Genomic DNA, 17,246 nt, shown 5'->3' with positions numbered 1-17,246 from the left:
ACTGCCCCTTAGTCTCAAAAAGCATTCCACAGCAGTGCTGTCAACTCATCTAGATCTAATTGAGAAAAATATTTCTGAACACAGTTTGTTGCCACAGCCTATTCTTTTCTCACCTGAAGATTAAATAACTGCACTATTCAGTATGTTATTGAACTTCACATTCTACAAAGCACAGCTGAAGCAGAATGAAATGTTGGTAAGTCGCATAGCTCAGTGTGAGTGTGACACTAACATCCTATAACTTGCAGTAGCTGCCGATTTTTAGCCTCTAATACCCTGAAAGGTGTAAGATTTGTCTTTTTTGGTCAATTAGCTTCCATTTTCTCCACAGCACTCCTGTTGCGTTACTGACTGCATTAAGAAAACACAGCTGAGGTGCTGTATCTGGAAAAGTAGCATATCCAAACAGCTGTCTCCACCTTATGCTCCCCAAGAACTGAAGTGGTTTTGCACAGGTCATACATCTCCGGCTGTACACCCCTGTCCGCCCCAGCCCTTAGGTCAAACTTATAAACGGAGCTAAAATATTTTGAAGATACTGTGACAAAGGGTATCATTTTGCTATTGTGGGCTGTGTTTTTTTTTTTTTTTCCTCCTTTTCAGGAAAATGCATTAATAGATCCAGAACCTCCCCTTGTTTCCTTTTCCTTTCTACTTGTGCTTCACAGATAGGCAGTGCTCCACTTCCAGCTCACAAGGCTCTATCTGGGGAGCTGCTCCCAGACACTTCCTGCTACGGGGCAGCTCCAGCAGCGATCCGCCCCTCTGCAAGGCTGGGTTTCAAACAGGCAGAACCAGATTCCCCAAGTAGAAAGTAATCAATTTGCCTGCCTACTGCAGTTGCAGAAGTCAGTTTCTCTCTCACACCACTGCTCCTGCAGATGAACCCTTGGACAACTATATAACAACTAGAAGCGGAAGGCATGCAGAAAATACTTCATGGAATGCCACTCAAGACACATTACTTAGGCAAATATTCCAAACAATGTTTTTCAGGTTATACTGAAGCTTAACCTCAGGAGGTCCTTCGTAAAGGATAAAACAGAAAGCCACCAGCACAGGATTAAAAGGTAAAGATTTTCTTTTACTTAATGTTTATAAAGTTGCAAATATCAGAAAAACACTTGGTAGTGTGGTTTAGAATGGAGATGTGCCTAAGTGTCAAGACATAAAAATAATGGGTATCTACCCTGCAAAGAATTGCATGTTTCTCTGAGTGAATATAGTCTCAGAGCTCTGCTGCTCATGCACAGGAATGCTAGGCTTTGAGGCAAGTTTTATGCATAAAACTTCCTTCTTTAGGGAATACGTCAGTTATCTTAAAGGATAGACCTTGATTTTAATTTTCCAAGTCAGTAGAACTTCATATATAGCAATTTGTCATGTTTAAAAAACTGTAGGAAGTATATATCGAAACATACTTGAAAGCACAGGAGAGTGTCTGTTGGTTTATCACATTAAGTTTGCTGACTGAGAAGCTTTCATACACAGCATCATGCTTGGCTTATTTCAATTTCACATAAAGGGTTTTTGGAACCTTGTAACAAACTTACTTTATGCAAGAAATAACGAAAAGGTAGGCATCAACTGCTTTTATAACAAGTAGGATTTTTTTCAGCAACTAGAGAGCTTTTGAAGTTTATTTTAAGAGTTATGGGAAACAATGTGGAAAGGGAGTGCATGTGTGCATTGGCACAACTGAGAGCTACAGTTTAGTGACAATATTTCTCTCAGAAGACAGAAGACATGACAGAGAAAAACAAAGTCTGAATGCAAACTAAGTGGGTTCCTTGATCTGTTTCTAAAATAAAAATTACTGAGCAAAGAGGAAAAAAAAACCCTACACAACAACAAAACAACACTATTAAATTTTACTTTACAATCCAAAGGATTGGTGAAAAAAAAAATCCAGGATGAAATGGACACATTGTATCTCAGCTTTCATCAAAAATCGAAGAAGTGTTACAGAAAGGGTTTATTTGGGAAGAAGGTGTTTTGGGTGAAGGTATGTGCACATGCATGTGTTTGTTTTCTTGTTTTGCAAACTTGGAGTTTGTTTGTTTGTTCGTTTTTTTTAGAACACCGCTACTTTCCAACTTACACATTTCTCTCTGCTTGTGTGGGATTCTCATACAGTAGTGTAAGACTGAAAACTAAACACTGTAGGGGGTTACACACTGGCAGGAGGGGGCTAATCTGTAAAAGTGTCTTAAAGATGCTGCATTGAGGGTTGAGTCAAATCAGTCGGTTATCACAAACCCCTAATTTTGCGTCAAACCTGCATGGTGGCCATCAAAATTAACAAAGAGCAAAGCATCCTTGAGGTCAAAATACTACAGTATCAGAACTATCAGCACGATTAAAAGCAACTTTAGGAAAATGAATCTTTATGAGAATCTTTTATCTAAGATAAAGAATATTAGTTTTTAAGGCTACTTCAAGAAGCCATAGCTTTGAGTGACTGAATTAGCATTCCTAGGAAAACAAAGGAGAGAGAGAACCTTTGAATTTAAAAGCAGTCCACACAAGGGAAAGAATGATGCTGTATTCTTCAGTCTACCGGTCCATCTTCTATTTAAAAGTGCTGTTCTACCTTTTTTCCTTCAGAAATTTCATCTCATAATTAAGTTTTTTCTTGGGCAATCCTGTGGACTGCAATCAGTAGGATGTTTTATCGTAGAGAAGTGAGGCCTCAGCAGATATAGCAAGAAAAGGTTTGTTGGTCTCTGTTTTGCTTATGCTAACAACCATGAAAGTCAAACTCCTGATCTACAGATGCGCAGAAAGACGTCAGTTTGTCAGATTGTTTTGTTTGTTCTTTCCTCTTCAGTTACCAGCAATTCATCAGCTTTTCAAGGACGTCATAGAAACCAAAATTCTTGACATTTTTAACATATAAGCAGACAGGAGAACTAGCCAACAGTTTCAGGTCTCCCATGGAGATCATAAGGCACTCTAAGCTCTGAGCCCACTCTTTCCACAGAGGTTTTGCAGATTGCCTTAAAAGCTTTTAACTACACTGAAATAATCCAAATGGTGGATGTTAACAGATCTTAAACAACATTCTTCTTTAGCACTTTAAGCCCCTGCACCTTCTGGATTGTTGACAACAATTACAAACCCATCAGTGACTTTTTACTGATTGACACCAGGCTCTTTTCTCAAATAAGTTTCTCTAGTTTGCTTTTCATGCCTTCAATTCTTATGCAAAACAATCCTTTCAATATTAGGGTAAGCTATAATGAAAAACTGATGAATAAAGTGCTACAAGATTATCTGCCTGCAAACATCAATTAAGAGTTTGCTTTCATGCAGTTGCAGGAAGATAAGAGACATTTCTCTAATTCATCCTTTTCCCTAAACAGTTCCTCCAGGTCACATTTAAATAAAAGAATAGTTAGAAATAAGATTCTAAACTCATCCTGTTTATAATATCTCTAGGCAACTCTAGAGCAATTTCATTCTCATATCACCTTTTGAAGCAGTCACAAGACTGTCAACAATTACAATTTGCTTCATTTCGGTTAAGTGGCCTCACTTTCACCTCAGGTCTGAATCATATTCCTATTTACCAAAAACATATTTATCCGACACACTCTACATTGCTATCAGTTTAACCACACCTATTGATCAAACAGGCTGCATCCAAAGAGATGTCTGAGCTCACATCAAGAATATTATGTTCAGCTTCCAGATGTGTTATTCCAAGTCCAATGACAATAAATGATATTGCTACATATTTTTGTACGAGGTTTAAAAAAATTTGTAAATATGAATTATTTTATTATATTCTATTTTACATTGATATATCAATACCTAGGCAAACACTGAAGTTACTTAGTCAAAGTTACCTGTAAGATATGTTTTTTTAAAAAGCTGCCTATAAATCCTTACATTTATTACAGTTGAGTTCCAAGGCTCTGACATAGTTATATATTATGACATGAAATGGGAAAGTAAAGTAAGTGGGATGTTGCACAGCACAAATTTTGAGCCTGCAATTCTACTGTTAGGAGCACAAAAATCTTGAAACTGATTTACAGCAATACAAAGTCATTAACTAGGAGTTCAAACTATATATCCTGTTAAATGGAAAGCATTTCACCTGTTGTTATCCTGTTGCAGCCCTTTCTCATGCTCCTAATTTATTTTCAAAGATTGCTTTAAAATATATCAATATCTGGACCTTAGTTATGTGATCTCTTGGCAAAGGAGATTCTGATTTTCTTTCTAGATTTCTATGACATATAGATGGCCATCGTATTTGCACCAGCTAATTAAGTGAAAGCGCTGATTTCTAGTATTATTCTTGCTGGAAAGAAACAAATAAACTCAGGTATCTACAATGTATACATTTACTTCTCTACTGTTCATTTCTGAGGTCTCTCAAAGAGAACTACTGACAGTAAATCTCTGGTTTAATAGGTGAAAAAAACACCATAAAAACATTAAATAAGTTCTTCAGTTTTACTTTTAATCCAGGGATACTCCATCCCTTTACCAATTACAGAGAATAATCTACAGACTGACTGATCTGCAGAGTAAGATCATCATTTTGTCAGTCAGGACTTGCAGGTGCAGTATATATCACCATAACCGTGACTTAACGTCAGTGCAAAAGCACTCACCACCTTCCATTACCCAAAGTATCAGTAGGAAACATGAGAATTGTCGTCTGTAGACATGGAAATGGTGGTAGATGCTTTTCCTCAAGTCTTCCACATCTACTGCCACGCATTCATAACAAAGGTTCCAAAACTCCAAGGAACAATCTCAGATTTGTCACTGATTCACCGTGCACCTTTGAACCAAATACTTCAAAAAATAGCAAAACCCCCCGAATTATTCTAATTGGAACATAAGAGAAGGACTGATGGTTGTAGAGATTTCAAAAGTATAAAATCTTGTAACAGAGATGATTCTCAAACTGCTGTATTCCCCCACTCCACTAATGCCAAAGTCTATACCTTCCATTATTCCCTTCTCTTCTCTCAGAATTCTTCCCTGTATCACGCAACAGCACACAATCAAAACAGGACAGTTACGTCTCTGAGAACACCATTGTGTTAGATTTCCGGCCAAATGCCCATGAAAATCTGAATTATTTTAAGTAACTAAGGTCTATTTTCCCCTTCTACATCCTCCTTGTAAGGCTTATCCCAGGAGCATGATTTGGTTACACTTTTCCAGCAACTTTGGACTCATCCATCTTATCAACTCCTTCAATACTCAGACCTGTTTTATTCCATTTGAACGTCTTGTTTTCACTCACTATCAACATTTCTCCACCTCTCATGACCTATTTCACACTAATTAGAGAACTCGCAAGCTACCCTGCTTCAAATGCACCATTTCTGTGCTCCTGCATACTGCTCATTTTGGTTTCACTAGGTAGCCTCAGGGTTATGGTGGGTAACATTGCCTCAAGGGACGAAGTAACCAGATTGTATTTCCTCAATGTTACTTAGTAGGCAAAGCCAGAAGCAACGTGCTACAGGTTATTGACCACAGACAAAGACTGACAAATGCAAACGACCTTTGCATGTTGGTATTTTTTAGCATTAAGAATAAGATATACCCATTAAGCCCCCTGTGCTGAAAACGTTCCTGATTTTGCACTGTCATATCATATACACTCTGATACAATTTAGCTATATACCATGTACAATGGCATCTTTTTTTAGACCCGTAACCAAGGAAAGCTCTGTGCCTTTGCTATTTTCCTGTTGAACCACTCCCACACTTTCTACAAACAGAAACTTTAACTTAGAACTATTTTTAAATATGTTCCTCCAAGGACTTATCATCTTAAGGCAGAGATGCTTTAAGAGGATATTTTCATCCAACCACCTTGCTGTGTGATAATCCTTGGTTTAAGCATATTTGTTTACAAGGTATTTAAGTTAAAGGAAACTTTTTAAACAGAGGAGAAAGCAAACGTAACCTGTAGCAAGATTGCTTACTTTAGTTACTTAAGATATACCTTTGGGTAACAGGGCAAGATTCCAAAACACCATCAAACAAGTTCTTTTCTTATTAGAATATATGAGAGAACGCAGCCTTCGAAGCAAACTGAAATTTCAACTCAAATCTCTAGTTTTCCCCACAGACTACTGTAAGTATCTTAAACTGTAGGCATTTAAATGCTATATATATATTTCTTACTAATTTTTTGTTGCTAAACTTAAGACATTTAAAGCAGTTAATCAAGTTCCAGACCAGAACATGACTCCAAACATTACTCAGTGCCACTGTGCTAAAAAATAACAGCTACACAAGTTTGTTGGCACCATATAACAGAGCTATAATGTTAACTTCACTGCAGCCTGGAAACAGACTGGAAAAAAAAAAAAAAAAAAGAAAAAAATATGTAAGATTACTTGTAACCTGAAATTCAGTTGGGACACATTGCCTGAAAGTGTCCTTTACCCAGTGACCTTAATCGACTCATAACTAAGGGACAGGAAAACAAACTGACCCTTATTTTTGTTGTAATCATTAAAAAAAAAAAAAAAGGCAGCTATTTCAACAGAGGTGAAAGAAAGGAGTATGACGCAGAACACAGATGATACATCTTAAAGAGCTCTCTTTCAGAGATAATTCTGACCCTTGATTGTCTGCAAGTCCTCTTTTCCTGGCAGACTGCAGTATGTTAAAAATGAATGTAAGAAGGCATGCAAATTCCATCAAAGATCAAATATAAACAGAGCCTTTTGTGCCGGGCATTTTAATGAAGGTGCTGAATAACCAAGAAATAGTGAACAAAACTATGGAAATTAAAATAAACAGGAGTTTTTGGTAAGTCAGGGGGTGAGGAGGAAATAAAACAATTCATCAATGCTGAAAAAGAAGCCATTAAATCTAATTTACAACCTGTAACAAGGCTAACATATGATCAACTTACCTACTTTACATACCCATTTATGCCTTTTAACTTAGTGCAGCCCAAATCTCATTTTTAGATTTTGTAGATCTCAAATTTTAGATTTTGCTCCCTGTTTACTGGGTCTACTAATAAATTGGATAGGTGGAAGCATATTCTATATAGCTGCTTTGCAATTAAGCAAAAGGACCTTTCAACTTGCTTTTTTTTTTTCCCCTCTTAAAAAATGGAGAAGATAATATAAAAATTTTCATTTCCATCGAATTCATTATCTTTGAATTTAGGACATACTTCATCATCATGACAGATTAATAATGGTGGAGCAGTCATCAAGATCTATTATTCCCCTAGTCAGTGTGCTGAGGTAATTGTTATTATAAATACTTTCCCAGCCACCTAATTCATTGGTTTGACTGGAGAGATTCATATTCCTGATGAGCAACACAGTAAAGTTATCAGAAGGGAAAGTCTCTTGCAATACCCTTAAAACGTATTTGACAAAGATGTGAAAATTGCATTTCTGAACCTGTCAACTATATATAACTATATTTAAAGATGCCTATCAGAAGAACTAGTACAAACTTAATCACCAGTGGATCTTCATGATAAAAACACTGTGAGAGGCGGGGAGGGAAGCATTTCTAGAAGATAAGGTATGGCAGAGTGACCAAACTGAAACGTCACATGTGTGTTCCTGCTTTTTCTCCCCAAATATGTCTATGAAAGCACCTCAATAATCCTTGAACTCCGAGCACAACTTGGGTGCTGGGCAAAATTGGGCCTGATTCTTCCTCCTTTTCCTTCCTTACTCCTTCCACCTCCTCCCCAGATCCATGCTATAGCCCTGTCTGCACTTCAAGGAAATAGATCTTCCATCTCAATCAAAAGAACAACAGGACACGCCCCTATACATATACACAAACATGCAGGACAACAACAAGCACTCAGTACATGAACAAAGCCTGTTGTGGAACACTCAAGAAGTCAAGCCAACAATTTCCAAGGTTATCTTAGTCATGAAGACATCCTTATTTATTTGAAACCAGCATGCGTTTCAGTTGCCAGTATAATCAACCACACTTACTGGCCAGCAGGTTCAGCAGCAGCAGGTTTTGAAGGCAAGCCCGACAGGATACAAAATACAAAAGTAGGGTTCAATTGCTTACATTTCACTCTTTAGTGAGTCTGATTTAAACAAGAAAAAAAGAATTCCATTAACAGCAATATGAAGTATTTTCTGCTTACTTCTTTGCAAGTTTGATATAGAATATTTGCAGATTTGCAATTCTATTGCTTCCCCCCCCCCCAAGAAATACAGCTATTTCAAGACTAATGCACTCAAAATATTGAAAACTGGATGTCAATTGTTAACAGACACACAAATTGAAGATGAAGCTTAGCATAGTTTCAAACCATAGGAGATTAATCATATGTAATACTGGTAACTGCCCTTTTGAGAAATTGTACTGTCCTGAAGGAGTAACTGGATGACTGCATGCACGTTTTAGAGCTTTTCAGTAATTACTTGCATTCTCTTAGATGCAAGAAAGTGTTGCCACCTCACATTATAAGCATTAATGGTGCCCTCAGAACTTGCTTTTAATCACAGGCTTGCTTGTCAAGCCATGCCAAATTAACAGGGGTCAACAGATGTGTTAGGCTATACTAAAACAGATTTTCAGGTCACTTCTCTGAAGCCTCCTTTAGCACTCCTGGTTCCTTTCACATGCCCCAGACTGAACTTTCCCTGCAGCAGTCTCGGTGGTGCCAAGCAGCTCTCAAACATTCCTAAGGAATGTTACCTTGAAGAAATTACCTGACTTCTGCTGTGGGGAGATACACAGCAAGTTAGGCAATGAAGGGGAATTACTGTAACAAAATTAATATGTGTTGCATTTTCCCCAACCCAAAGTAATGTTTTCCCATAAATTACTTGCAAGCTTGCCTGCTCACAAGTCTCACTACATTACTGTAACTTCTAATGACTGCCAGGCTTTTTGGATTCTCCTCATGTGAATCAAACACTAAATTTAGATAATTTAGATATTAAGGCATTAAAGGAAAAAAAAAAAAGCTGCAAGGGAAAACCACACTAGGCTAGAATATCAACATTCTTTCTCACAATTGATCTCTGTAGCATTTCAAGTTTTGTTTTTCAGCTAATCCTCCTGCATACAGCCAGATTTACACCTGTGGAAAACATGTTCACACTGTTCAACTCCATGACTTATATTATGCTAAAATCTAAGGACTTCAAATATGTGCAGTATCACTTTAAGCTGTTCAAATGTAACAAAGTTGTTTGCACATTGACAGATTACTGGACTGATCCTTTGCAGTTATTACAAATGCATCCTTTTGGATACTCCAGAGAGATACTGCATTTACTTACTAAAATAAAATAAAATAACATAAATCTTTAGAATTGGGATTTAAGAAGAAACCTACCTATAAAACACTACTATTTCAGAAGACTGCCCTGAAACCTCAGAAAACAGCCAAAATAAACCACTATACTGTTTAACATTGACACTTGAACAGCCTTTTGAAAGGCACACGTTTGACTTAACCAGACGACCCCAAGTAGAAATCTCATGATCTTCTAGTCCTGAACATTTTACTTTTTATTGAAATTTTCCATTCTTGATCGTAGTCCAAGGAAAACATTCATGGAGAGTTTGAGGAAAATACTTTCTTCCCTATCATTAAAAATAGTTGAACTTAGTTATTTTCTAGAACATACACAACAGAAACTTTCTCTTCATTATATCTCCAGTAAAGCTTGCATAACAGCTAGGATAGAACACAGAACTAAATCCACTTTCTATTAAATAAGAAACAGTACTGAATTCTATCCCACTATGGTGCACAAAGTACATTTACATAAATTTTATGAAGACTGCAAATGACAATGTAAGAATAGATGACAGCAATCCAAAAAAGGCCTAGAAAATTTTCAAGCTGCAATATTAATGACATGGATCCACCTCTATGAAAACTCAGACATTAAAAAAATAGTAGGTATTTCTATGCTAAATTGTTAAAATTCTGTTGTTCTGCCTTGCTGTAAAGTTAACTTCTGCAGTTACTATTGGTGTTTAACTCCCTAGGCAAAGGAAGTCAAGGGAATTGGAGAAAGGTTTTTCAGCATGGCTAAACTAAAAGCCTAAAGAAGCTTATTTATGCCAGAACTCTGATTCAGTAGGTAGACTGTCTCATAACCTCAAAAGCTGAAGTGTGTGCTTCCTACTGAGAATCCAAAAATGGAGCAGCAGAGTCACTTATATTTCCAAAAAGATTTAGAAGTTGATTAGTTTTCATTAAACTGGAATTATGATAAAAATAAGAATTTGAGTCACTTCTCTCTCCCTCCCCAAAATAGGAGTCCTATCCACATGCCATATTACTCATTGTTGTAAGTTCTGGACCTTACATCACAAATCCACCACAAAATGGGCCTGGGCTATAAATCACTGTATGTGGAAAAAAACACTACAGTGAAGAAGCTCAGGGAAGAATCTTAAACCTTACCCATCTGAAGATAAATTAAAACTTTATGTTATGATTAAGTCCTGCAGAAACTGGATTAAATGGTGGAGTGCACTGACACAACCTACCTTGTACATTTGTTCAGAACACCTACCACTTCCAATTCATTGCTATTTTTACTTTACCTTTCTGCAGAGGGAAGTAGCTTTAATCTCCAAAACTACTTTTGATGTATATACATAAAACTGCAAACATTGATTGTTGTTACACTTTGATTACAGCAAAACAAGAAAGAAGGTATTGGAGTTAACTCCTTGTGCTGCTAGAGGGGAAAAAACCTGAACACAAAAACCATGAGAGATCGCCTCCAAGAGCTTAAACTGAGAGCTAAGGAACTCCAGATAGCTGGAGAAAACAATGGTGCAACTGTAGAAGAACAGGAGGAGTTTGAACAGCAGGCCATTATTTATGAAAAAGAGCCCATTACTGAAAGGCACTTGCATGAAATCCAGAAGCTTCAGAATGAAATTAATAATTTGGTGGAGGAAGTTCATAAATTCAGTCAACAACAAAAAAGCCTCGTATCTTCAATGAGAAGATTCAGTGTTCTGAAAAAGGAATCTAACATAGCAAGAGAAATAAAATTCAAGCAGAGCACATACGAAAGTGTTTGGATGAACTGTCAAAAACAGTGAAAAAAGCTGAAAATGAACATGGGCCATCACGTGCCACAGTAAGAATTCTAGCTTCCCAGCACGCTTTCTTATCCCAGCGTTACCTCAATGCTATGCTTTCATACAACGACGCTATAACTGCTAAGCAAGAGAAATGCAGAACATTTATTGTCCGTCAGCTTGAAGTAGCTGGTAAAGATGTATCTGAGGAAGAAGTCAATGACATGCTCCAACAAGGAAAATGGGAAATTTTCAATGAAAATCTACTCACTGAAGTAAAAATTACCAAAGCTCAGCTTTCAGAGATTGAACAGAGACACAAAGAACTAGTCAATCTGGAGAACCAAATCAAAGACTTAAAGGAACTTTTTATACAGATATCAGTTCTAGTGGAGGAGCAAGGGGAGATGATGAACAACATTGAAATCAGCATGAACAATACTCAAGAATACACTCAAGTATCTAAAGAAAAATTCGGGCTTGCAGTCAAGTATCGAAAAAGGCACCCTTGCAAAGCAATATGCTGCTGGTGTTGTCCATGCTGCAAATAACAAAAGAAACAAACTGTTTGAAATACCAATGGTTCCCATTTAGTAAATTGATCTTGTAAAGCAGTCTCAGGATCCCTTGATTGCTTCATTTTAATTCCCACTTCCCCTTCCACAGAGGTCTCGGGGAAAAACGGCATCTGTTTTTTCAAACAGAGTTAGAAGAATGCAAAGAATCTTACGGTTTTCACAGAAACACAGGACCTAGAGCAAAGGATCAAAGGACACAAGTGACACTTTTTTGATCTTCCACTCAAACTAAAACAATGTGGCAACAAACTACCTGTGCCTGTGGGAAGTGTTGAAAATATTTTTAATCTCAAAGACAGGATTCGTAACAATGGTTTAGTTACCTTTTATAAAATAATAATTAGTATTTTTAACAGCCTTGTGGTTTTTTAGCACTCATATTTACTTGGTTCAAATTCCAAGGGTTTTTTTCCAGGAATCTGCAATTCTACAAGAAAAAAGTAATAAAATCTACACATAAAGCAGTCCAGAACGGGATGCCTAAACCAAATAAGAAGTCAGAAAACAGTTATCAGGAGTGTTTCAATACTGCCTCTATAGGAAAAGTTACTTACAGGCTTACTTACCTACTTAACACCATGAAATAATGCTCATGTTTTAGTAGGACAGAGTGTACTGTCTTACAGAATGCAAAACAGACATTGGGTTATTTATTTTAATAACTCCATGCTGTATTTCTTACAGATAGGTGTCGAGACGATATTTTCTGAACATATTAAATATCACTAGCAGCAGAAGATCACATCACCAAGCCTACAAGGATATTTGTTAGCAGCCTGCTGAGAAACTAATATAATAAAAAAATAAAATTCCATCCTTACAAAAATAAACATAATCTAGAACCAGAGAATGATTTAGGTTGGAAGGAACTTCTAGCAGACATCCAGACTAGCCTCTTGCTCAAATCAAGACAGGAATTTCCCTGGTTGCCGCTCTTGTCCACCACTTCTCATCCTATCACTACGCCATAGAAAGCCTTGTTCTGTTATCTTCACACCTTCCTAGTAGGCAGCAGGAAGATCTCTCCCTTAGTTTCTTCATCTTAAGTTCAAACACAGGTCTCTGACTCTCCTCATATGTTACACAATCCAACACTCAAGCAGCATGGACTCACTAATCAACATTTATCTTCACGGTCGTCTTGTAGTGGGAAGTCCAGAACAGGACATGGTACAGGACATGCATTTATTTGTACTACTACAGCAGTGGCCGGAAGAACTAGTTCAGGGTTTCCAGAGCTCTAAACGGTTCCATGAAATTCTGCTAATTGTAGGAGCCTAGGATCCTCATGTAAGTATGCAAATCACATGCCTAAAGCAGTAAATATGAATATCTCCCGAGTACCTAAAACAGAGCAGCTAGCCATTGACTCAGCCTGTCCCTGAAGATACACAAGATGTTCTCTATGAAATAGCTCAACTAGCAAGACAGGAAGTATACCACTGCTTTATTTTGCAGCACCAGTTATTTCTGCACTGAAGAGAAACAAGCAGATGTGAAGTGCTTTTGCTTTCCACAGTCCCAATGGTTTGTTTCTGCCCTGGACCCAAACCCTTTTGGAACTGAACAAGATATAGTGCTCTAACGCAATTAAACAGAAAATAACAGTGCAGCTTAGACAAAAAAGTTATTTCCCAAAATAATAAAAAATCACCACTAAAACCAAACACCGAACCAGGAATGTATTTCTGAACTCCTTTATGCTGTGCGAAGACACAATCAATACCACTATATTTGGATACAGAGAAGTCAGAGCAAATGGCACTACAATTCTGCAAGACACTAAGTGAGCTAGATGTCTTTAATTGCCTCTAGTGGGGAAAAAAAATAAAACAATCAATCTACTATCAAAAGACACTACTGACTTATTTTTTCACACTGTGATATTTATAAATAGTTGGATTCCTTCCATCCCAGCTTAAAATTGCAACTGAAATTAACTGTTATCAATCAGAGGTCTGAACCTTAAAGTAAAAAAGATTGTTTACAGAGTAGCAACAAAAAATGAAATTAGATAATGACACCACTGATACTATTCCATTAAATAATCTCCCTTAACTGTTACATATATGGAAGCTACTTTATGTGCCAAGGGCAAGACATAGAAAAAAGTTGCTATGGACAACATGCGCTTTCACATATATATGTATACGTATATAAAAATATATAAAACACACAGAAACACGCACTACACAGAAATACCACCCCATCTTCTTTTCCTGTTTTTGCCTTCAGAAAAAAACAGAAGCACATAAGAGATAGCCTTTTCCTTCTCTCCTGGGCCCTTAAAAAGAAAGGCATTAGGGTACTTCTGTGAAGGATTATTGCAGCCAGCACTGAGAGAAGAGAAAACCAAAATACAGCAAACACCACCTGGTTACACAGCATCCCCCAAGCAGAAGTATTCACACGAGCATCCTTATCTGAGGGAGAAATGTGTTCCTGGGCTAGCCCTTCCTCTTCACACCACTGAGCTATTTCTTTGAAGTAAACATGGTCTGGTTAAACAAGAGCTGTACTTTAAATCCCAGAAGAAAACTCAAGTTTCAGTAATACTCAGGAAGACAGCTGCCTATCCATACACGAGTAAATAATTCAAGTAGTTTTCAGCTGTATATGGGTGAGAAAATGGCAAAACAGAAACATAACAAGCTGCAGAAGAACTGATAAGTAAGAAAACTGGAAAGAATTGTGGAAAGCTTTTTCTTAATACAGGTGCTATTAACTGAAAGTAATTAGTATTAACTACATCTTACATTTACATCATGAGAATTTGATATTGAGTATTTAAAATGATTAATAGCAGAAATCGTGCAGGCTGAACTAATCACTAAAATAACTTTGCATTTTTGTGGGGTTTTTTTTGTTGTTACATAGTTATGCAGCACAGCAAACAAATTAAAGCAAAGCTGCTAAGTATTCTAATAAGAAATGTAAAATATTAGTAGGTACAATCCCTCATCACTATAATAACACGTAGAATGCAGCTTTCCACTGAAAAAAGCTGCCCAGCAATCTCTCTGGTATAAAAATATCAGTCATAGCACATGGAATTGTATTCCTTCTTGCACACATTTCATGACAAAGTAAACTTCCCCCTAAAAAAACCCACAACACAAAAAAAAATTCAAACAAAAACAGTATCTGTGTTTGCCTATATCATATGAAGTATTCTTTTCTCATAAAAGGAAGGACAAAACAATTCAAAGAACAGAAAATTTAAACTTGTGTACCTATATGTCTTAAGGATGCTGACAGAAGAATTGACCCTTGAAGATAATAACTGCAAGAAGTCTTATTTTCTACAACTCAATTTCCCCATACATAACAGATCGATTAACTACTTAAGCACTTGAGTGTTAAACGAGGCCCACATGAGCAAAGCAAACATAAATTGAGTAGTAACACTGAACAGTAAAAAAAAATGCCAAATATAAAGTTTAACGTCTTGAAGTAATTTTTTCTAAGACTCAACAACAGCCAATACCATCAGCACCTCAGGAAAACTGCTTAAAATGATACTGTGATACCTCCATGGGCAGTGACAGATAAGAAGATGCCACAGTACCAATTCAATTTGAAGCAAATATCACACTGAACAACATTAGAACCCTTATATCCCCATTTTACTGTAATATAGGGTGTCTTGTACCAAACTTATGCCCACATTGCACAATTCAGCCTATTCTCTTTCCAGACTATTGGTCCTCAACTTCTCCCTGAATAGTGCTCAGGCTTGCTATCCATTCCTTTATCAGGGAAGGTGAGGAGCAAGAGTTGTCTTCCCCTTTACTCTTCTGTCAGCAGTGTGCCTTCTTACGCCTGGCAAAAAGTAGAGCTGTCACATGCATACACTTACTATCAGATTAGGGCATACCATAATGCAGTAGATTGGGATGGAAGAAAAGATGGCAAAGGAAAAGTGGGCCAGTGACTCCAACTGGACTTAGCTCTGCAATGAAGATTGCATCTCAAACTCACCAGTATTTTATATATATTGTATATTTATTGTATATTTATTGTGAAATGAAACCCATCTACCCATGATAATTCACAGTCATACCTTGCTAGCACTACTCACAGTATAAAGTTGATTACAAACAAAAGACATCTAAGACAACACGCAGTGACATAAGCTGGCATTAATTCCCAGTGCTTTCCAGAAAGGATTGTTGCTTGTTTTGGCAGATGTAAAACAAAATAGGAAAAACAATCTGGGGAAATGTTCTGTTATTCAAAGAAATAATAGAAATAGTGTATTTACTGGGAAAAGCTAGCATTTAAAAAAAAAAAAAAGATTTTTTACTTTTATTCTGGAAGAAGTTATTTTTTTTTTCTTAAACACATTTTTCCAGGACCTGCTCTTCTACTGGAATGATTTAAAAGTATTTGTTGTGGATAGAATTTTCCATATACTTCATGAAAGAACTGAGAGCCTCATTTTCACACCCCCCTATACATTATGATTAAAACCCTTTTACTGCACACATCACAGTCTTAGCTGGACAACATGCCTAAATTGTTCTCACACCTCTCCTCCCCATCAAATACATTAACTTAGTTGCTCACCTGGACAATAAATTATCCCCATTGCCTTTGTGGATAGTGGAGGAGAACAAGATCCAGCCCCTGGATGAAGTGGTGTGGACTGGCACCCAAGTAAACTGTCTGCAGAGAAGAGCTTTTGGAGACCCCCTTCTGAGAGGACTGGTCACATCCACACTACAGCACTTGACCCCAGTCTCGTGGGCTGCATGTGACATCCCTCTGGCCTTAGGACTTACATCTATAAAATTATTTAATTTTTAATTTAAGATGTCTAAACTACCGATCAGTGCAATGCATCTTATGAAAGAATTGTTCATGTTGGTATCATGCACTTAAAACTCTTGGGACATAGCATGAGGGCATGTAGTGTGCAAGACCTGCTGATGCAGTATTGCAGACCTGTCCTGATCAACAGGAGCTGACGTTGGTATGGTCTACACCCCGACTATCTGACCAAACTACAGTGTTACACAGACATGCCCCCTCAGGAAGAGGGAGGACACACAACTTACTCTTCAAGTAGAAATAAGTGAATCCGCTACCACATACACAGCAGGGCTCATTGTGGTGGCATCACCCAAAGAACAACAGAAAAATAAAGGGGAGAAGAGGGGAAGGAGTAAATCTCTCAGTGCAGACAAACCACAATTACTGTGCTGTTCGAAATGAAAAAAAAATATTAATTTGTCTACTTTCATTAAGGACTGTGTTTCAAAGACTCCCAAGCCTTTCCTGGTGACCATTAAGTGTATTACTGTCAAAGTTTTTTTCCTATTTTTGGGGGTTTTTTGTGTGTGTAGTTTTCTTTGTTTGGTTGGTTTTGGGTTTTTATTATTTTTTTTTGCTTTTTACAACTCCAAATCCACATTAGCAAATGAGAAAATCTTGAAACTGAATGAATATACAGAGCACTGAACAAATCTGCTATCACATAACAGCAAACAACTAGAGAATGCTTTTATTTAAATGTCACTATCAGAGATGTTTTTGCTGTAATGAACCAGACTCCATAGTTACAAACAACACTACCTTTTTACAGGAAGAAACATACAGTTATTTAAATCAAGGTATGTT

The 17,246-nt window shown here is 37.1% G+C and overlaps 2 protein-coding genes across 6 annotated transcripts in view; one reads left to right on the top strand and one right to left on the bottom strand.

Moving 5' to 3' along the window:
• Window positions 1-17,246, bottom strand: part of ARL13B (ARF like GTPase 13B) — a 49,703-nt gene that overhangs the window by 17,947 nt on the left and 14,510 nt on the right. The window lies entirely within an intron of this gene.
• Window positions 893-11,656, top strand: STX19 (syntaxin 19). Its single transcript, XM_009989034.2, is given in 3 exon segments — window positions 893-1,070; window positions 10,654-11,008; window positions 11,011-11,656. Coding segments are annotated over 2 exon segments (870 nt in total). The 5' UTR covers window positions 893-1,070; window positions 10,654-10,725; the 3' UTR covers window positions 11,598-11,656.

Source organism: Tauraco erythrolophus, chromosome 1, assembly GCF_009769465.1.
Source record: "Tauraco erythrolophus isolate bTauEry1 chromosome 1, bTauEry1.pri, whole genome shotgun sequence".
In the NCBI taxonomy this organism is placed as follows: Eukaryota; Metazoa; Chordata; class Aves; order Musophagiformes; family Musophagidae; genus Tauraco; species Tauraco erythrolophus.
The sequence above is the reverse complement of the archived record's forward strand: the minus strand, read 5'-3'. Positions and strand labels throughout refer to the sequence as shown.